This window comes from Centroberyx gerrardi, chromosome 1, assembly GCF_048128805.1.
Source record: "Centroberyx gerrardi isolate f3 chromosome 1, fCenGer3.hap1.cur.20231027, whole genome shotgun sequence".
Lineage (NCBI taxonomy): Eukaryota > Metazoa > Chordata > Actinopteri > Beryciformes > Berycidae > Centroberyx > Centroberyx gerrardi.
Window position 1 is genome coordinate 21,212,226 of NC_135997.1, and position 21,628 is coordinate 21,233,853.

The 21,628-nt window shown below is 42.0% G+C and overlaps 1 protein-coding gene across 1 annotated transcript; it reads left to right on the forward strand.

Annotated features, from left to right (window-relative positions):
• The first annotated feature begins 414 nt into the window (after positions 1-414).
• On the forward strand, positions 415-14,025 carry kctd3 (potassium channel tetramerization domain containing 3). Its single transcript, XM_071921984.2, has 19 exons — positions 415-591; positions 1,124-1,177; positions 2,842-2,887; positions 3,656-3,729; positions 3,889-3,947; positions 4,758-4,838; positions 5,052-5,213; positions 6,565-6,655; positions 7,054-7,244; positions 7,529-7,644; positions 8,012-8,099; positions 8,764-8,880; positions 9,180-9,350; positions 9,995-10,150; positions 11,524-11,620; positions 11,733-11,926; positions 12,038-12,176; positions 12,624-12,746; positions 13,425-14,025. Exons 1-19 carry the CDS (start codon positions 521-523, stop codon positions 14,023-14,025), a joined length of 2,631 nt encoding a protein of 876 aa, XP_071778085.1. The 5' UTR covers positions 415-520.
• The last annotated feature ends 7,603 nt before the right edge of the window (positions 14,026-21,628 follow it).

The following is a 21,628-nucleotide window of genomic DNA, read 5'->3' on the forward strand; positions in this document are numbered from 1 at the left end:
ATCAAAAAAGGAAGATACTGGACCGAATGTGAGGCACTGTCATTACCCCCAGCGAGAAAAGAAGCGGTCTAATCTACCTAAAGGGATTTAAGCGAACACGGAAGTACGCAGAGGTGAACCCTCTCGCAGCGCCTGTGTACTTTCTGGACAGCTGTTTCACGTTGCCAAAATACTGCGCAAGATGTTATCCACGATAGGCTGAAATAAAAACTATATGCAAGACAGTGGTGCAAACAAGCTAGTTGGAAAAGAAAGGGGTGCTTGTGTCGCTGCTGGGCGGTTTGGTGGATAACAAGCCCTCCAGTCTCTTCGCCCACCATGCAGAGGCTGACGGAGGCCGACTGCAGGAGTCGCACATAGCGGATATTTTATGGAAGGTGGGACGAGAGAGGCTGTGAGGCTGGGGACATCAGCTGAGTTGGGGAGAGAAACCTAACGTTAGCTAGCTAGCGTTCGTGAGTGGATATCAGCATTGAGTATTTTGACTTCATCATATCAACATCCCGCCGATTCAGTGGACATGGCTGCGAACGGTAACAATTTGACGCCTGGGATGGGAGAGATCATCCAGTTGAACGTCGGTGGGACAAGGTAGGCTGATGTCAACATGACAGCTCGATCATGATCGCCTGGTCACCATTTGGGACATTTAAAACGTGCCGAAGTAAAGCACGGATATACACTGTGTCTTGTACATCTTGTTAGGGCACTTCATTATTTCTCTATCACTCACTCACTCACTCACTCACTCTCACGCGCACGCACACGCACACACACACACACACACACACACACACACACACACACAGTAGGTTTTCATGAAAATACATAATGTGCGCTTATAAACGAACAGTTCTATTATTAAGCTAATATTGGTACAAGTAATTATTATCTCCACCACTATATGTGTGTGTGTGTGTGTGTGTGTGTGTGTGTGTGTGTGTGTAGCATTGGTAGAACAAATTAACAATTCCAATCCACATAAGTATAAAATTTAAAGGGGAAATTACAAAAACAATTTCCAGGCTGCCCCCCACCCTTTTCATTTGAACATACCCTGCACTGGCCTCACTTCTTTCCATAATCTAGTGATAGTAACTACTGTGTTATTGTGTCCTGGCAGGTTCAGCACCTCCAGACAGACTCTGATGTGGATCCCAGACTCTTTCTTCTCAAGGTGGGTTGAATGTTTGCCTCCTCTCTAAAAGCCCAAGATGCACACAGTGGCCCTGGACTGTTTGTGCAAGTGCTATTCCCACTTTGCCTCTGTGTACTCAGTGAATGAGCATTAGCTTCTGTCATCGCAGGGAGATTAGCACCTAGATTAGATTAGGCGTATCAAATACAGTATTGGTCGCTGAAGTTCAGTGTTGGAGTATATTGGGAGGACCATGGGTTTGGCAATGAAACATAGAAAGGGAACAGAAATGTGTCAGTACAACCATTTGAGTGGTATTGCAATGTACATATTTCAAAGCAGGAGTTCTTAAATGCCATCCTCCCACCTCATATCATATTCATCCTTTCATCATGTTAAGTACCCAGCAACAATAGTTCTGATGGAAAAATGTCACAGAATTAAGAGACCTAACGATTTTCTATGTCAGTTTGCTTTCATTTCTTACATGTTACACCTTTTGCTGTTTTACTATGGTGAAATTCTCTGATTTTAGACTTGTATTCACCAAATATTCAATACTAGCATTGGTATTGATGAATCCCTTGCTCTAAAATGGTTCTTATGTGGATACTGTCAGTACAATCTGTGGACAAAGTTTTTATATATTGACCTTGTACTTGTTTGTTTTCAGTGTCAGGTAGCCTAGATGATTATTTTCGTCTTCATTTAAGTAGGATTCTAACCATCAAGGTAATTTTACAGCATTTGGTGTCTGTCACCATTTAATGAATGGATGTAGGGGAACCACTGTTGGGAGTGAAACAGGTGGTTGTTGCTGGGCAGTAATACCATGGCATGGTCGTAACTTACTCAAACACAGCCTGAGCTCGCAGTTTGACAACAGCTGACCAAGGAGTGCTAATGCCTGTCTATCTGTCTGTCTATCTGTATGTGTATCTGTCTGTCTGTCTGTCTGTCTATCTGTATGTGTATCTGTCTGTCTATCTGTCTGTCTATCTCTTTGTCTGTCTGTCTGTCTGTCTGTCTGTCTATCTCTTTGTCTGTCTGTCTGTCTATCTGTCTGTCTATCTGTATGTGTATCTGTCTGTCTGTCTGTCTGTCTATCTCTCTGTCTGTCTGTCTCTCTGTCTGTCTATCTCTTTGTCTGTCTGTCTGTCTGTCTGTCTATTTGTCTATTTGTCTATTTGTCTGTCTGTCTGTCTATTTCTTTGTCTGTCTGTCTATTTGTCTGTCTGTCTGTCTATTTGTCTGTCTGTCTGTCTATTTGTCTGTCTGTCTGTCTGTCTGTCTCTCTGCGCCCCAACTGTCTGCAGTCACTAAAGTCGTTCTTTGACTCCACATCCACATTACACACCTAAAATGGATGTAGCATGTTCAACATGTGTGTTATTGTAGCTTGGGACAACAACCGTCTTGTGTTCCTTCTCAGCAGAATATGATAAAATGTGTAAATAGCAATGCACGCTGATATGAAAACTTCCTGTTTTAGAAGGTAATAGTCCATAGTACAGAGACAACAGGTCAGAAGATTTGTTGCTGTCCAAATAGTTTTGATGTTTACTGCAGGCAGTAGTGTAGACCGACGTAACTGCTGTGAAGTGGAAATGGAGAACTGCTTGGGTTAACTGGAGCATTGTGTGTGTGTGTGTGTGTGTGTGTGTGTGTGTGTGTGTGTGTGTGTGCATGTGTATGTTTTCCAGTTTGCTGAGCGGTAGGATATCAACTCTTCGGGATGAAACTGGAGCTGTAAGTATAGCTTCACAGTTGCTTCTTATTCCATCAGACAAAACCAGGACAGCATCTTCAGGCCAAATCCGACCCTCCCCAAAATTCCTCTTGGCATTTAAGAGATGTTCCATTTTTTGCATAACAAGATGTGTCATCTGTTCTGTTATGATGTAATTTATTGCATTATGATGAGATTTTGAGATGGCATTCTTATCTTTACAAACAAACAAGATATGACATTAAACCAAAATCCATAATTAAATTTCATCCATTTGCATTTCATCATGTTTCGATACTGCTGGGCTGGATGCACACTACAAGATTTTGACCACAGGCTTTACCGCATAGATAAAGACATTAAGAACATGTAAATGAACATTGCTGTTGTATTGAATCAAAACATATATCTTTGCAATGGTCGTGTTTTTAGGAATTAATAAAAAAAAAAGCCTCATTTTCAGATTCATGCCCATGCATAATTTAAATTATGCAATGGGTTTTGAATGGGTCTGATCGGCCCTAGGCTCAAAGATAGACACAAACTCTCAGTACAAGTAAAAATATTTACATCACCATAAGAAAACAGTCAAATCAACATAATTGGATTTACAAGGTTTTCATTTATGATGCATTTTTCTCACAGGCCAATCATAACAATTTGGTTGGGACAGCAACTTTGATGAAAGAGTCCATCTTTAAAAAACGATGCCCTTTCACAAATCTCTTTTCCACAATGGTTAATGAAGACGTGCATTTGCCCCTTACTGTGTGTTCTTCTGCTTCCAGATATTTATTGACAGGGACCCTACAGCTTTTGCACCCATCCTGAACTTCCTCCGAACCAAAGAATTGGACTTGCGGTAAGGAGTCATGAACAGTCTATGTTCTTTTGACTGATTTGATTGTTTGATTGTAAACATTCAAATGTCATTGTCAATGTCAAATGTCATTTTTAGGAAGTAATTCTGTTGGGTTGTGGCTGCTGTTTTACAGTATATGCTCTTTCTTTTTCTCGGTAGAGGTGTGAACATCAGCATTCTGCGACATGAAGCAGAGTTCTATGGGATAACTCCTTTAGGTATGTTCCTGCAAGGAGTTTTAAGAGGCTGAATGGAGGTAGCAGCCTTCTTGTTAGCACAAATATTGGTGATTATAGACATTAGGGAAACCTCTGGGGAAAATAATGTACCTGCCCTCTGTCCCTCTTTGGTGAATGTGTGTAAAACCCCCATTTTATCAACACAATTCACCTCTACACTCTCCCTCTTGTTGTGTCTGGGCAAATGTCCCACTTATCAAACATTGTTCTGAATTCATATACAACGTGTCCAAGGTTTCAGTTTCATATAATACCCCACTGTTGTTGTAGTTCCTGTTTCAGTGTGTTTTAACTTCCCTGCATTGTCTGTGTTCAGGGATGGGAAAGCTATCAAGATGTTAGTTTATGATTACTGATTACCTGCGTGAAGTAATAATCAGGCACAAAACCAACTCAGTAACATAACCTAATTTCAGATACCTCTGGTTTAAAAGTTTAAAACAATTTATTCTGATATCCAGACATTAATTTGGATATTGTTATTATTGATTTATCATCATCTGCAACTATAATCATCTATTATATATTCAGAAAATGTTTTAAAAATCTAGAGAGCATAATTTTCAATTACTGACAGATTTTTTTTAAAACATTTTTCTGAGTAATCCAACAAGTAATCACATAATTTTTCAAAAATATCTCTAATCCTATTTTCAGTACCTTGAGCTGATTGCAGCTACCAGATTTTCGTAATCATATGAATTAACTGGAGTTCTTTTTGGATATATAAACTGTTACTCATCGACTTGGTGTGTGTATGTGTGTGTGTGTGTGTGTGTGTGTGCGCAGTGCGACGCCTCCTGCTGTGTGAGGAACTGGACCGCTCATCATGTGGTAGTGTTCTCTTCCACGGCTACCTCCCGCCCCCAGGTAAACACATGGAACTAGTTGATTGGCTGATTGGAGGTTTGATTGATGGGTCAGTGTATTCTGCTGATGTTGCAACAGAAATAGTGGCTATGAACACACAAATCCAGATTGTAATTGGGACTGGTTATAGCATGTCTGAACACAAGCCACAAACAGTAACAAAACAGCAGAGCTCCACATCAGCGTTCATTTCAGTGTGTCTTTACTCGACAGCCATCCCAGCCCGTAAGTCAAGCCCCCCCTCCGCAGCCTCTGGCTCCGCCCTTGAGGAGCGGCCCGGTCCAAGTGGAGCAGAGGGGGGGTTCACCCGAACCGGTCCCCCCGCTCACCCCTCCCTTCCCGGCCCACCTGGGACAGAGGACACCCACAGACTGGGTGAGTAGACCAGGACTCCAAACCCCAAAGACTGAGTGAGACAGTTTACTGCTGAGTACAGCAAACCATGGAACAATGATGGATTCATAATTAAATCTGTGAGCAAAACAAATATATTACACTAAGCTGTGTCTGAAATGTACTTTTTGACTCACTTACTGAGGGCTGGCAAACAAACAAAATGTAGCTGCCAAGAATATTTTTTACTGGCCAAAGTAATTAATATACAGTTTACAGAGAAATATGTCACCCTTCCCATTTTCAGTTGTATTTCACCTAGAATGTCGTACCTCATGGAATCAGTTGCTGTGTGTTATTTTAAAACTTGCTCACTCATTTATACAAGGCATTCAAATGTTATTGTCTCATAAAGTTACTGGCCAGGTGGCCCTTACTGATTTATCTGCCAAAGACACATTTTAATGTCATTTGGCGCAGAGCAGGTGTAATTTCAGAGCCTTACTGTATGTACAGAATAGATGGCTCCCTATTTCTGGCAGTGAAATCACTCTTGTGAGGATGATGTTCCCGTTCTGTGGAAGAAAAGCATTTTTTTCTAAGTTGGGTTGTTATAGCTATCACTTTTCAACCCAGACTAATGCAAATTTGACCTGATGTATCAGAATTTAAATGCTAGCTAATGGAGACAGTCTGTAAATCGGAGACATATAGCTCTTCGGGGCAAGCGCCCAAAATCCATAAGTTCCATTTCAGAGGAAAATAAGAGCAAGCAGAGAAAGGCAGGACTGTCAGTAGGAATGTGTAATGCAGAGATGGGTCTACACCCTGGGACACTCTTGTGTGTGTGTGTGTGTGTGTGCTCTTGCATGCACGCTGTGTCTGGGTTTATGTGTATGTTTGTATATGTTTACGTGTGTGTGTGTGGTCTGTATGTGCGTGGAACACAGTGTGTGTGTGTGTGTGAGAGAATGAGAGGGTATGTACTGTATATGTTTGTCCACATCTGTGTGTGTGTGTGTGTTTCTGTGAGTGTGTGGGTGCATTAATGCTGGAGCTAATGTGACCTGACACATCCTTTTAGTGGACTGACTAGCGGAGTTAAAAGCTCTGACTGAGGTAGCCTAGATTCACATCGGCCCGCTCTCTGTTGAGGATGACATCAGCTCAGAGAATACACTCAGCTGCAACAAAGAAACGAGTGTGTGTGCTTGGAGTCTTTACATCACATTTCAAACTAAACATCAATGATTGTATTGTAATCCATCTTCTCTGTAAATCTCTGCACACTCCCATGACAGGGAGGAGAGACTGCCTGCTATAAAAATCTAGAAAATATGAAATAAGTGTGTTGTGTGTATGTGTGTGTGTGTGTGTGTGTGTGTGTGTGCAGGTCCTGCAGTTGACCCGAGGAAGGTGTTGATTATAGCAGGACACCACAACTGGATTGTAGCGGCGTATGCACACTTTGTCATCTGCTACAGGTAATACTGCCGCTGGGTCATTTGTTCAAAGCTGCTTTACCTCAGATCTATAGTTCATAAGGGGGAAGCATTTAATTTTTCATGGTAAAAAGATGGATGCCATCCTCTGTTGTCTCCTGTCAAATTTCTCCCTGAATGCTACTTTATCCATTACTAGCAGTACACAAACTGTCATTTCTGGCTCTGTACATATTTAGTTTAGGCTAATAATTTGTTTATTAAACCAGGTAGGCCAGTTATTAACAACATTTTACTGTCTTCTATGATGGAAAGGCTCGAGATTGAGAAAAAAATGTGTCTTTTTATAATCTTCTAATCTAGTGGTTTGCACCTTACTATGCATTGGGAAATAAGGAATAAGGAAAGCGGAGAAAAATGTGCGTGTGATGTCACTACAGGATAAAGGAATCTTCTGGATGGCAGCAGGTGTTTTCCTCGCCTTATCTTGACTGGACCATCGAACGCATCGCGCTCAACGCCAAGGTGGTGGGCGGCCCGCACGGCGACAAGGACAAGATGGTGGCCGCCGCCTCCGAAAGCAGCATCATCCTCTGGAGCATCCAAGATGGAGGCAGCGGCAATGAGATAGGTAGGGGAACGGGGGGTTTTTCTGGAATTTCTGGAATCTCATGGAATTTTGAGAAGTGAAAGTGAAAGTCAGGGAATTTGATAAATTCTCTGGGGATTTCAGGGAATAGTGCAAATGGGTCACTTTGCAGGAATATACCAGAATGTATTTTCTTTTCTTTTTTTTTCTTGTTAATTATACACAATATGCCTACCACCTTGCTGAATTTTGACCTCACCCTCCACCCACCGTCCCCCCACACCCAAATACACACTCACTCCTCTCTGTCTCCCTCTCCCCCCCAGGTGTATTCAGTCTAGGTGTACCAGTGGACGATCTCTTCTTCATTGGGAACCAGCTGGTTGCTACGAGCCATACTGGGAAGGTGGGGGTCTGGAACGCCGTCACACAGCACTGGCAGGTGGGAGGACGTCTCTCTGTGTGTGTGTGTGTGTGTGTGTGTGTGTGTGTGTGTGTGTGTGTGTGTGTGTGGGAAAGACAGAGCAAGGGGGGAGGAATGAGTTTGGTATTTTCCTCTGTTTATTGTATAAAGCTGCTGTATATACTGCCGCAAACAAATGTGTGTTTAACAAGAGAAGGAAGTTTTTTGTTTACTGTATGCATGGATTTGACCTTCCCTTATGTGTACATGTGTGTATGTTTTCAAGTGTGAGACTGTGAATATGTGCAATAATGCTGGAGCTATCGTGACTTTACTTCTGTGTGTGTGTGTGTGTGTGTGTGTGTTTGTGTTTGTGTGTGTGTGTGTGTATGTGTGTGTATGTTAGGTTCAAGATGTGGTTCCCATCACCAGTTGTGACACAGCAGGATCCTTCCTACTACTGGGCTGCAACAACGGCTCTATCTACTATATAGGTACACACACACACACACACACACACACACACACACACACACATGCCCCCTCCTCTCCCACACACAGGGTCATTTACAAATACATTTGCGCAAAGACATTCAGTCATCAGGCCAACACATTGAACATACAGTACATGCCTTGATTACATAACAAACTGTTGCTGATGTCCTGAATTCAAGGCCCTGGAATGTCTTGAATACCTTTTAAATCTTAAATAAGGTTTAAAAATGATACTTTTTCTCGGTGCACTATGTTTCTAGGAAGCATACTCTGATACAGCTTCTATTTTTTTGCCTTTCAGGCTTATTTTTGGGATGAAATTAGTCTTTCATTTTATTTAGATTGGCATTAAAAATGTCAAAAGTCCTAAATTTAACTACAGAAATCTGTAATCAGCCATTTTTTTAACAAATTTGTATCATATTTTCAACCCCATTTTGGCATGATTCTGCCCTCCTTAGCTTATTTATTCTCTAATCTGACAAAATTCTCATTAAGCCTTGTTCTGAAATAGGAAACTTAGTTGGATTTTACTGAGCATATCAACTTTCTCTTTCTCTCTCTCACTCACACACACACACACACACACACACACACACACACACACACACACACACAAACACACAAACATGTTAATGTTTTGTCTTGTTCTCTGGTTTTCAGACATGCAGAAGTTTCCACTGAGGATGAAGGATAATGATCTGCTGGTGACGGAGCTTTATCATGACCCTTCAAATGACGCCATCACTGCACTGTCTGTCTACCTCACACCTAAAACCAGTCAGTACACACGCACACACACACACACACACACACACACACACACACACACTGCCACGACACATGACCCATTTCATGACGCAGTCAGTGCCAGTGTCATTATACACACACAAAATTACCATAATATTGTATCTCATTCACTCACTCACTCATTATTTTTTTTTATTTATTTTTTTCTCTTCTTCCTATATCTTGCTCTGAGCTTAAACACATGTAGTATAAGTCATAGTTGTACATCTGACAGTAAAATATTTTTGTAATGTAACTCTCTGTCTGTCTCCCTCCCTCTCTCCTCCCAGGTGTGAGTGGGAACTGGATCGAGATAGCCTACGGGACCAGTAGCGGTGCAGTGAGGGTGATAGTTCAACACCCGGAGACGGTGGGATCGGGCCCCCAGCTCTTCCAGACGTTCACCGTGCACAGGAGCCCAGTGACGAAGATTATGTTGTCTGAGAAACATCTGGTGTCAGGTGAGGAAGGATCGATCTCCTCCTGTCTCGATCGACAGAGACAAAAGGACGGGGATCAAACTGGTGGCTCTGACAATCCAAAGCACTCTGCTCTTGAGCATTAGCTAGTAAACAGACTAGATATTGTTCTGAAGCTACCACTGAAAATACTAAGCTAAGAACAGCATGTTGTGTGTTGAAGTTGGGCTTAGTGCAACTTTAAACACAGGTAACACACACTGCAGTGGTTGCAACTCTTTGGAACCATAGAAAATATTGGAAAAATGTAGCGCTTCTGCTTTGTGTTGTCAGTCTGATCATTCAGATACAATGTTGAGGTAAACACACACCAGATAACAGGAGGTGCTGGTCATGGTACAAGTGCCATTGTAGATAAAGAAGAACAACTGCACACTCAGCTCCACATAAAGGATTTAATAACAAACGCTTTGGTCTATGATCATTGTCATAGACAAAGAGGGATGATTGGGAGGATTGGAGTGGATAGTGAAGGAATATAGAAGAGAGAACACTAGAAGAGCAGACCATTAACACATAGTCTAATCATCTTGTTCTTGTTTATGTGTGTTCTCTTTGTCTGTATGTCTCTGGGCGTATGCATATGATTGCTTTCTTGCCTGTGTATGTATCCATGTGTGTGTTAGTGTGTGCGGACAACAACCACGTTCGGACGTGGACGGTGACTCGGTTCAGAGGGATGATCTCCACCCAGCCGGGCTCCACTCCCCTGGCCTCCTTCAAAATCCTCTCCCTGGAGGAGACAGAGAGCCACGGCAGCTACGGCTCTGGGAATGATATAGGTGAGAGGACGGATGGAATGGATTCTCTCACCTACTGTCCCTGTAAGAGACTCGATAAAGATAAGACTTTAATAATCCTTGAGGGGAAACTGGGCAGTTGCAGATAATAGCAGGGTACAGCAAAGAAAAAAAAGAATATAAATAAGAATATACAATAGAGGGTCATATGGACATGTGCAACTGACAGTTTCAACACTAGAAAATGTTATGTAGAAATGTATGCATGAAAATGTGTGGATTGCAGCATTAATAGGGTGTACAAAATAGCAGCAATAGTCGTAGCAGTAGGACTAATTCAGATGAACACAAAACATAATACAAAAAATATGGAATATATACAGCATGAAATCACTTATAAAATAATGTCATGCAATCTATAGCAAATGAGAGGAAAAATACTAATATGAAAGTAAAAGAATTGTGAAATGACAGCATATATACAAGATGTGCTTGTATTCACATTAACAGGTCCACAGAAGTAAAACACCATATCAGTGTATTCAAATTCTGTAGATAACATACAGAACATGCAGATTACTGGCTGTTCAACTTATTGAAACCTCCAGACGGAGGTACTGCACCAATATGCAAGGCACATGTCTATTGTTGTCTGCTCTAATCATCACTATAATAATCAAAACATATTTATGGATTAAGTGTGTGTGTACATATATGCAGATTCATATGGGTGTACTGACATATGTACAGATCAGAAGCAGTGCAAGCAAATGTCGTGCAGGATAGTCCAGAGCATGGGAATGTGAAAAGCAGTCTGTTATAATTTGTATAGTTTATATGGGCAGTGCAGGCGCTCTGCTGCAGCACCCTCCTCATTGGCTGAGGCTGGAGCTTGGACAGAAAGCCTAGTACAGTATATAACTTGTACAGCGGAAATATACCTGAATATGTTTTCAAATGGTTTAACTAGTTAGGGTGTGTTGAATGCATCTTGCAAGCCTCCTGAGAATAACCAACTTTTTGGGAAATAAGCTCTTTGATCAACTTACAGTTGTGTGACAATAAGATTGGTAGCAATGTTACCGCAGAGTGTTTCATGCTTTAGCACATGGTGCATGTTAAGTGGTATGAACTAGCTTTGCACCAAAGCATCCTAAATACTGAACATACAGAAATGAAACCGTTACCAGTCTCCTTGCTGCACAATTGTTGATCAAAAAGCCGGTGCATTGCCTTAAAGAGCTCCTAAAGTGGACACATCGCTTGCACAATGTTTTACTAGTGTCCTAGTTCTCTTATACTAGTTGTACTATTGTAGTGTTCTGCTACGTGTTTTCTACTAGTATTTTGATTTGGTCTTGTTGGGGCCAGATTTAAGATGTCATGGTAAAGCCTGGGTGTGTTTCTGCTCTCAGGTCCGTTTGGAGAGAGAGACGATCAGCAGGTTTTCATCCAGAAGGTCATCCCCATCACCAACAAACTGTTTGTCAGGCTCTCCTCTACTGGAAAGAGGTATGATGTCCACCATGTTTCTTTCTCTGTCTCTCTCTTTCGTTAGTTGACTGAGGTTTATGTGTTTACATGCAAGTGTCTGTTAACATGTATCTATGTGTGTGTGTGTTAGGATCTGCGAGGTGCAGTCGGTGGATGGGACCACCATCTCCTCTTTCATGGTGCGGGAGTGTGAGGGTTCCAGCCGGATGGGGTCGCGACCCCGGCGCTATCTGTTCACTGGCCACGGAAACGGCAGCATCCAGATGTGGGACCTGACCACTGCCATGGACACCGCTAACAAAGGAGAGGAGAAGAAGAAAGAGGGTGAGGACAGAGAGAGAGAGAAGAGGAAATAATATACAGTATAATAATATACATATATAATATACAGATTTGATTGTTTCTTTTAATGAGCTGTGCGTTTGTGTTTGATAGATGTAGGTGGGCCTACAGAGGAGGAGCTGCTGCAGCTGTTGGACCAGTGTGACCTGAGCACCTCCCGCTGTGCCACACCAAACATAAGCCCCGCCCCCTCTGTGCTGCACCACACACGCCTCCGAGAGTCCTGCTCCAGGTTAGAAAGTAGATGGTACACAGACAGCAAGAAAGGCAGACAGACAGACACATTCAACTGCCTCCAAGAGTATATATTCACTAATACACACAAACACACACAAAATAATGAACCACTCAACCCCCCTCCCTTCCCCTTCCTACCTCTTACTCTATGTCTCTACAAATACATACATACATACATACATGCATGTATATTGTACAAAAATAAGGAACCAAACTCACTCTCTCTTCTTTCCACCCATCTCATTGTCTCATACTCGCACTACAGCAATAACTTGGCTGCGCCTCATACCGTTTGCATTATGGATTATTATCGGATTATTATTACATTGCTTTATGGGATCATGGGATTATGGGATTTATCAGCACAGTTGGAACAGCTCTTTGACCAGCCATTGAAGCTCTCATCTGTCTCCCTCTCTCTCACTTTCTTCCTCCATCCCAGTCTCCAGTTACAGGCCCAGGAGCCCATTCCTGAGAGCCAGGCTACCTATGGAGCTCTGCGGCCCTACAGAGAGAGCCCCCTGCTGGCCCGCGCACGGCGGACTGAGTCCTTCCACAGCTACAGGTAAAGTAACATCTGTCTGCCTGTCCAGAGACAGCACTCCAAGACCTCATTTGCACCTGGTATTAAAATTTGATCTGCATCCAAGTATGCCATCCTGGGAATGAACAATCCAATCACGCCTCTTGCATTTACACTAAGTATTTCTTTCTCTCTCATTGTCTGCATTCTGTCCACATTATGATCATTGGATAAAAATTTTTGTGCGCGCTATGCAAAGCAGGCAAGTCCATCTATTGTCAACAAAAACAAACATGGCAGGTGTAGGTTCACTAGGGGCGATTACTGTACAGCCTGTGGTGGAAAGGGTTATCTTCTACAACTAGGTGGTGCGGTGAGACAGTTTGGGGGATGACATGCAACAAGGATCCCAGGCTGGATTCAAAACCAGGACGCTGTAGTTACACAGTATGTGCCTTAGCCAACTGAGCCACCAGGAGGACGACTTGGTGACGAGGTTTCTACCTGTGGTGAAGATGTTTCTACTCCATGGATGGACAATTTCTCACTAATGTGAACACACTGTACTGTATGCACACATGCGCTTAGTGTATTTACACCATGCATTAATATACGTTTTCCTTATCCAGATATAGATCACATTTTAATACCAGACGATCTATCATTCATGCATCTACCTACCCACTCATTACTGACACCCATCCATCTGTCTTTCTCCAGAGACTTCCAGAACTTCAGCCTGAGTCGAGGTGCACTGGAGAGCCCGGGTCAGACGGCCACCCAGGGCCCCGGCCCCTGCCCCGCCCCCGACGCCCGCCGCTCGCTCTGCGACTTCGGGCATGAGGAGAGCGAGAGGAGGGCCTCAGCGATGGAGCTCTGGGCGAGCCGAACCACTGTTGCTAGTTCTAGCGCTAATGCCGTTGCCGTGGCCGCTGCCGGTGTTTCCGGGGCGACGGCAGAAGCCGTTCCGGAGTCTCCGCGGCAGCCTCCCGACAGCCCGGTCGTCGGAGGCGATGTTCGGCGAAAGGTGCACCCGCAGCCGGAGGAGGGAGAGGGGGCGGGGTCAGGGGGCGAAGGGCCGAGGGCGGAGGGAGGCGTGAGGAAGAAGGGAGTGCTAGAAGGAGGCTTGTTTCTGGGGAGGAAGAGGGCTCCGCCGGTTCCCCACCTCTCCTCCCTCCCCTCCCTGTCCGCCGGATCTGACGGAGGCGGCAGCGACTCTTCCTCCACCGCCTCGCCCTCCCCGACCAAACTGGCCTCCTCCACCTCCCCCCGACACAGGAAGCTGGCCCCAGAGCCGTCCAATCAGGACAGCAGCCTGTAAGGGGCAGACAGCGCAAAGTGCCCACCCCTTTCTCTTTCTACCAATCAGAAGCATCTCACAGATGAGTCCTGTAGTCTTGTGACTGAAGGGTGGGATTGGGTGCGTGTAGGTGAGTCAGCTCTCTCCACCCCCTCAGGCCACACCTCCATTGGTGGGGAAATGACAGCACTGACCCTAGATCAGCTTCTAGTGGCAGTGGCATAATGGAGGCTATACAGAGTATGTACAGAATATATACCCAACTCTGGGCGTAGAGAGTATATCCGCTTGTCAACCTAATTACCAGTGACACACGTATATGGTTGGGCTGTAGCATACCCACCTGCTCAGTGGGACACACATCTCTTCAATAAAGTAAAGTATGGAATACATTATGTGCACAATTTGGCATCCCCAATGGAATCAAGCCAAATGCTTACAAGGAAGGACTGGAAATAGCCACAGAGGATCAATGTGACATCAACTGAAGGCAACGATTACCCCCTCTTCAACACCACTTGTCAAGCGGCCACCCCACCATAACCCAGCGCTTCTTAATCTGTGGGGATGCAAAATGGGTCAAGGGCCTGCTCCTTTTGGGACTCCAAATAACAAGAGTGCTAACATGTTTTAATGAGTCTGTGTCCCAGGACAAGACTAAGTTTGCGTCCCAGGTTGGAAAATGGAAGTTTAAGAACCCCTGCCGGAGTCACAGGAATTGGAAGTTTAATATTATACTTTGCACTACAAGGTTCAGCATGAAGAAGCAGTTGTAACATCCCAACACTAACAGCCCGCCATCTCAACCAAAACAAGAATTTTATTTTATTTTATTTTTTTCCTTTCAAGGTTTTGGGACACCTAACTCACATGTACTTTACTAACGGTATTTCTTGTTCTTATTTATTGTCTTCATCACACTCATGTGAAACCTGCTGGGTGCAACTGGAGTTCGCTTTGGCTTGTCTAGACAGATTGGCGATGAAGTTTGCACTTTTGGGAGAGAGTTTTATTGATTGCAATTTGCCAGCTCAGTCCTGGAGAACTGTTGAAAAAGGTTTTTGATCCTGTGTGCTGATCTCTACATCTTCATCTTGGACACGACCAGAGGCTTTGATAACAAGTGTTTGGCCAGGTTGTGTTAAGGGTTGCCGTGTTTGCCGTGTGTATGTATACAGTCCATGAACTCATCATGGTGAGATTTCTAAAAAAGTAAGATAGCACAGAATTACTACTAACTGAGCAATGGTTTCAAATAGCATTTGAGGAGTGCCTGATTTAGCGTGTGAGACACTTGAACAGCCGCAAAAATGGAAGTTAAACCAAGGCACTCCTCATTCTTTTATCAGATATTTAAAGTGCTCCGAATGACTTTTTTCCATGGTCTGGTGGGAATGATTTTTCCGTTCAGAACCTGACCTAAACCATTCAAGAAACATTCACCTTCAAACAGAATTCACATGTATAATTCTTGAGCTCTTGGAACAGTTTCATCTAGATTTGTCAAATTGATCAGGCCTCTTCCAAAGATAGGAACAAAAGAACAAGACTCTACTTTGTGATGATTTCAAGAGACACAACCTGGAGCAGCTCCACTGACAAATGTGAATATGTGCATTCGTTTGTCAGGTGATTTTTCACTTTAACTTCACTTTAACCTTAAATAGGTTTCCACGACTACAACCTTGGCAGCTACTTAAATTGTGTGTCCTAAATTACTGCAGTCAGAGACGGTGGTCATTGTTGTTAAAGCAATGATACTGAAAGCAGACAGACAGCATGCAGTAAAACCTTTCTGGGTCGGTTGCTTGACAGCTCAATGACAACTATGCAAAAGTGGAGTTCAGATGCACAACAGAAATGGTGGAAGTATAAAGCGCTCTGTGTGGTTTCTACATGAAGGCTTCAGTGTTGCTAAATCCTGACCTTTGGTGTGATGGATGCTGGACTGTAAAAAACAATGAATCCTCATGGAAACCTGCGTTTCACTGCAGCTTCAAACTATTTTACTTTGGTTGCAGGCCAATTTGTATTGTTAACCTATTCTAACACCTGAGGTAGTGTAATAACCTACCTGACTCCTCAACAAAGGCACAAAACATTAACTGTTGTGTGCAACATGTGAAGTCCAATGTGTTCCAACATACAGTATGAGGCATTTTCCTAAACCATTTGTAAATGTGAATTATAAAATACAGACTTAGTGGCAGCACACAGTTGGAAGCTTACAGTTTGAGGGAAAAAGTTAGCGATCCATATAAGATATCACATTCACACTAACATTGATAGTAGCTCACCTTTGGCTGCATTTATACAGGAGCAACACAAGTCTGTTCAGACAGTTATGGAAAGCTCAGATTTTTTGACAAAAATTGTTAATAACAGTTAAAAAAACGTTTTGGTGTTCCTGTATAAATTCAGTCTATATTTGTTTCTTTTTTCACCTCGGTGCTTCTGTGATGGACAGCATGATCTTACACAAATTTTCTACAAGATTACTACACTCACCTCAGTACTAGTACCTACACTACATCACTTTACTCATTCTCCTTTTGAAACACAGATTTTCGATGTGTCTTGTGTTGTGTTAGATGACTGTCGCAGTGCCTTATTTAACTAGTCTGACAGTCGTCAACCTGCCTATCTGTCCTGTGTTTTAGTTGAAAAGGACTCTGACCAAAGGCTTGTGAAGATGGAGCTCACTGTAGAGCCAGATAAAGGCTAGAGGTGTCTTATGCTAGATTTACACTTGGTCACTTGGCCACATCTGATTTTAAGACTGTGTGAGACAGATTGTTTCAGCGATACATTCTGTTTTCACAAGGTGTCAAAAGGTTTAAAAAATCAGGTTGAAGAGGGAAAGGGTCTTTATCGATCAGTGATTATTTGAATTTATAGGTCTTAGATATTAAATTATCTTTATCTATTGTGATTAAATAATAATATTGCAATAGTAGGATTACCTTTGTCTGTAACCAGAAAGTCCATTCCTCGTCCCAACACCTGGAAACCCTTTCTGTACTGCAGTAGCCTTGTTCTTGCTAGTTTGTGGTGGACCAGCTCATGGGCTGCCGAGCTTGTACTGGTAAAACGAGTCTGTAAGTCACAGTGGAATGTAGGAAACACAAGCAAGGCACCTTGGCTGTTATATGGTTGTGAAGGACTGAAAGGGTTGGACAGCTGAAGGTAAAATGGCAGTAACTCTCATAGCCAATCAGTGTGTGAGTTGAACCTACTTCCTCACTGCTTGAACCTATCAAATCCCCTATCACATATCCAGTAGCAGCTTGTTTGGGATAAGGTACAAATAACGACTAGAAAAATAACCCAGGCCAGCACTCGATTGACCCTTTCTTCTTCCCTGGCAAAGGTGTTCTGAGCAATAATCACTGTGGGTACAACACGCTGACAGCATTGGTGTGGCAGGGAAAACAAAGTTAAATGGAAAGGCTGTCCTGTCATGTTGATTATATTTTGGCAAATTCAGCTCCTAGTTGAAATCTTAAAAGCAGATTTTAGCACATTGTTTATCATTTCAGCATAAAGAGGTAACTGACCAATCGGTCGCTGACTGTACAAAGATGTAAATCTTGACATGAAAATTGACTATATGGAAAGTAGACGTACATAATCAAAACAATATCCTAATATGGATGCATTGATGTGTGTGTGACGCTCTGTTGATACTTACGCTGTTGTCCATTACATATTGTTGATAATCATATATGGCCTATATTGATATTGATATTACCATGCTATTGGACCTAACTGCATTTGCACTTGCACTATGAAGACTAAAATTATGAAGTAACTTGCTAGTGTTTATTTTGTATAAAACAATATAAAGTGTAAAGTGCATCTCAGGACGGCTGACTGGACTGTCCCGTCCGTCTCGCCACCTGTCTGTCCGTACATGTTGCCCCTCAGCTCTCCTCTGGCTATGTTTACATTATATTCAGCCAGATGCTAGTGAACTGAGAGGAATACATATCTGCGTATTTAAATTGCCCTGTATAACATTTGTTTCTAAACAATTATGTGTATGTTGGAAGTTATTCATTATGTTGTGATGGTATGCATTGTTGCTTACTGATACACATGATCAACTACAACACCTTCGTCAACATTGAATCATTTGCTTTCAGAATCACAGTGTTGATGTCATTTTAGCTGCAACTGCATTCTAAACATTTTCTTTGAACTGTCAGAAGTCTAAGGGAGAGGTAAAAAAAAAAAGACAGTGAAGGGAAAAAGTGGCATTCTCATTTCATTCTTCCATACTGACATTGTCTGTATGTACAAATGAATACAAACATTCAGCTTCATAGTTTACAGAAGATGCTTCAAAATTGCTTTGAACTATAAAAAAGGCGGAATAGTTTAAAATTGTTAAACGCATTGCTGCAATTAGTGTGTAAGCAGTTACTGGAAATGTATTGCTTTTTTTCCCCCCAATTTGGCTTGCCATTCTATGTAAAGAAGCCAGGTTACATTGGGACCATTCACTTTGGTTCAATTTTCCAGGCAAATTTGACTAACTAAAATGATTTGAAATCATATTTGGACTCTGAGAAGCCCAGAACAATGTTTGTGATCGGTGCCTTGGATGGCAAGAACTTTGACAAGTTGAATTCACACAAACCAGCACTGATGCTCCATGTTAACTGATCTACTAGAAGTTAGGAGGGTTTAACTTGAATCTACCGTTTTACCTTTAGATCTAGAGTTGGTAAGAAGAAAAGACTGACAGGCATTGCTTTGTTTTTAGAATATGGTTTGTGTGGAGAACTTGCCAAAGCGTATGATTTTTGTTTTGCTCAGGAGTCGTAGAGGTGTGTGTGAGTGTGTGTGTGTCTCGCCAGTACTTTCATTTCAGTAACCTTCCCGTTCAGACAGTCTCCTCTCTGAGACGGCGTCTGTCGTCATTGTGATTTATGAGTTTAATAAAGCCACGTGTGTGTGTGTGTGTGTGTGTGTAGCTCAGGGCCACGCTGTCCCTTACAATCACTCCACAAGCTCTCTTTTCACAACCTCTCCCTCCCTGCGTGGCTGACAATAGCTGTGAATGTGCCTGTGAATGTTTTAGCAGTGCCCTTGTCAGAATGGTGTCCTTGAGCGAGGGCACGCTTGTTACTGCCAGTTTGTTAATTTCAACCTTGCCTTGATGTCCCCTTAAGGGACGCAGGAGCAAAACTAACTGACTGCTGCATCGTTTTGACTGAGATACTGTCCCACTGTGTGTGTGTGTGTGTGTGTGTGTGTGTGTGTGTGTGTGTGTGTGTGTGTGTGTGTGTGTGTGTGGCGACTCATTCATGGTACAGTTGATTGTGCACCTTTGACAATGACCATATTACTGTATTTTAGAGGCTCAAAAGAAGAGAATTCCTCAAATGACACAGGCTTTAACTTCAACTTATTCCCATATCAGCCTCTCCACCATGACCAGTCAGTCTGGGTTTCTGACAGTAAGAGAATTAGATGGAGCGGCTTCATTTAGGGAGCAAAATTCATTGGAATTAAACCATGTAATAACATGCTAATGTGCTCTTCTAACTGAATACTATCACTGTTTGAGGCACCATTTACACTGCTGCTTTAATTTTTTTAACTTTATTTTAACAGAAGTAGTCTGCTACTCTACTTGGCTGATGATCTGATATTTTGCTCATTGTGGGGCAGATATGATCTTCTCATTTTTATTTTCCTACCATAAACTCATATTCATGGGTAGCGAAATTGGGGCATAAGACTAACATAACCTCATTGTGTGGCAAATGTTTATGTGTTGCTTTATGAGTGAAGTTTTTTGCCTTTGTCATTGTAACGTTCAATGTCCTCATGCATTGATATTTTGGCCATAAGAGGTCAAACCTGGCTTAAAGATGAAGATGGTACATGTGTGTGTGTGTGTGTGTGTGTGTTCTGTTTTGAGCTGCTGCTTCTATATACTGACATCTCCTCTGTTCATGATGGAGTAAAACAATATTAACCTGTAAAAAGTTGTCTTTGGCTCTTTCTTTTTTTTTAACCATACAAATTATTGCCATCTTCCAAAAACCTTGCACTTCTCATTTTTCCTCTTTTTTACTGTTAGAAAAAGTGGGGGGGGAAATGGTGCAACAAACTAGAAACACTGCTGAGATCTTCACTTTAAATTTTCTATTCAAGTTTCATAGATGTACTGTAAAAGGAACCATGCATTTGCAACTTTATGAGGCATTGGAAATGGACAATATTGTCTGCAGCAGGTAGAGGAATTAACAGGGACATAATCATACTGATAACTGTGTTTGCTTTGAGGGTCAAAGTTCACACTTTATAACTTGAAGTATTAATGCTTGAATATGTTAATATTTAATGTCATATGTAGCTTCAAAATGTTGCCCATGCCTGACATTTGCCATTCATATCACAAAGTTGAGAGTTTGAGTGAGACTCAAGTAAAGAAAATGCAAGAAGATGAGTAGAAAGACTCTAGACCATCTGTCATTATTTATCATTGCCCGGAATAAAACAAACATTGATCAATCAATTAATCATCTATAAATAAGACTTTGTACAACAATCATAAATAATACTGCCAGTGTAAAAAAGAAAAGTTTTTACAACAATACATTGGGCTTAAATTTTGTACACAAACATCAACACACAAATATCATTACACACTTAGAAGTTCAACTCTAGTTACTTTAGTTACTCTGCTCTCTCTAATCAATATCTATGACTTTCAGCTTCCTCTAAACAGTAAAGGCCCAATCTGCAGAATCCAAATGTAAACAAAGTTTTGTCCCCACAATAAAAAACAAAACATGACATTAGAGAGATTGTTTCATTCTCAAATTGATAAGGACCAACAGTATGCAACAGCTACACAACACTGAAGCTGGATTCCACTGATTTTTACTTATGATGTAGAAAGTTGCGGAAAGCTTGATTTCCATCAAGTCCAATTCCTCCCAAATTGAAATTGTAGTATTTAACCAAAACTGATATGGTAGAAAAAATCTCAGACTGGGCCTTCAAGTTACATCAAATAATCACCACAATCAAACGGCACATCTGTGATTCCCAGCCACATTTAAGACATTTAAAAAGTTGGCATTTTTAGTCATCATACAAAACTAATACCAAGGCCATTTGTTTTACTACAACTAAAGGGCTTTTGCTGCTAATGTAAGTCTACTAGGCACAGATATTAGTAAGGTTGAAATAGAAGAGGTGACTGCAACACTTGACATTTGGTTGATTAACAGACTGGTATGAATCTCAACTGTCAGCACTAAACCTGCAGTAGCTGCTCTTTCTGCATTTTTTAACTAACTAAAACTGTCAGCTACCAGGCTACATAAAGAATTGGCATGCAGTGATAGTGAATCATAATACCTCCTAGCCTCTGGTAAATAAAATATAAAATATGCATCCCATGTGCCATGAATCTGGACTGAATGAATAAAGGACTGTTATGGTTCTCATTCTGAGTTTGGGTTGAGATCCAACATGAATGATTTCAGTCCAGCTTTGGACCCAATCTAGCTTTGGTTGTGAGGGTTGAGAGTTAGCAACAGACCTAAAGGTGATGATACACAAATTCTTGCCCCAAATTTCACCTAAAAATGTGCCTGTG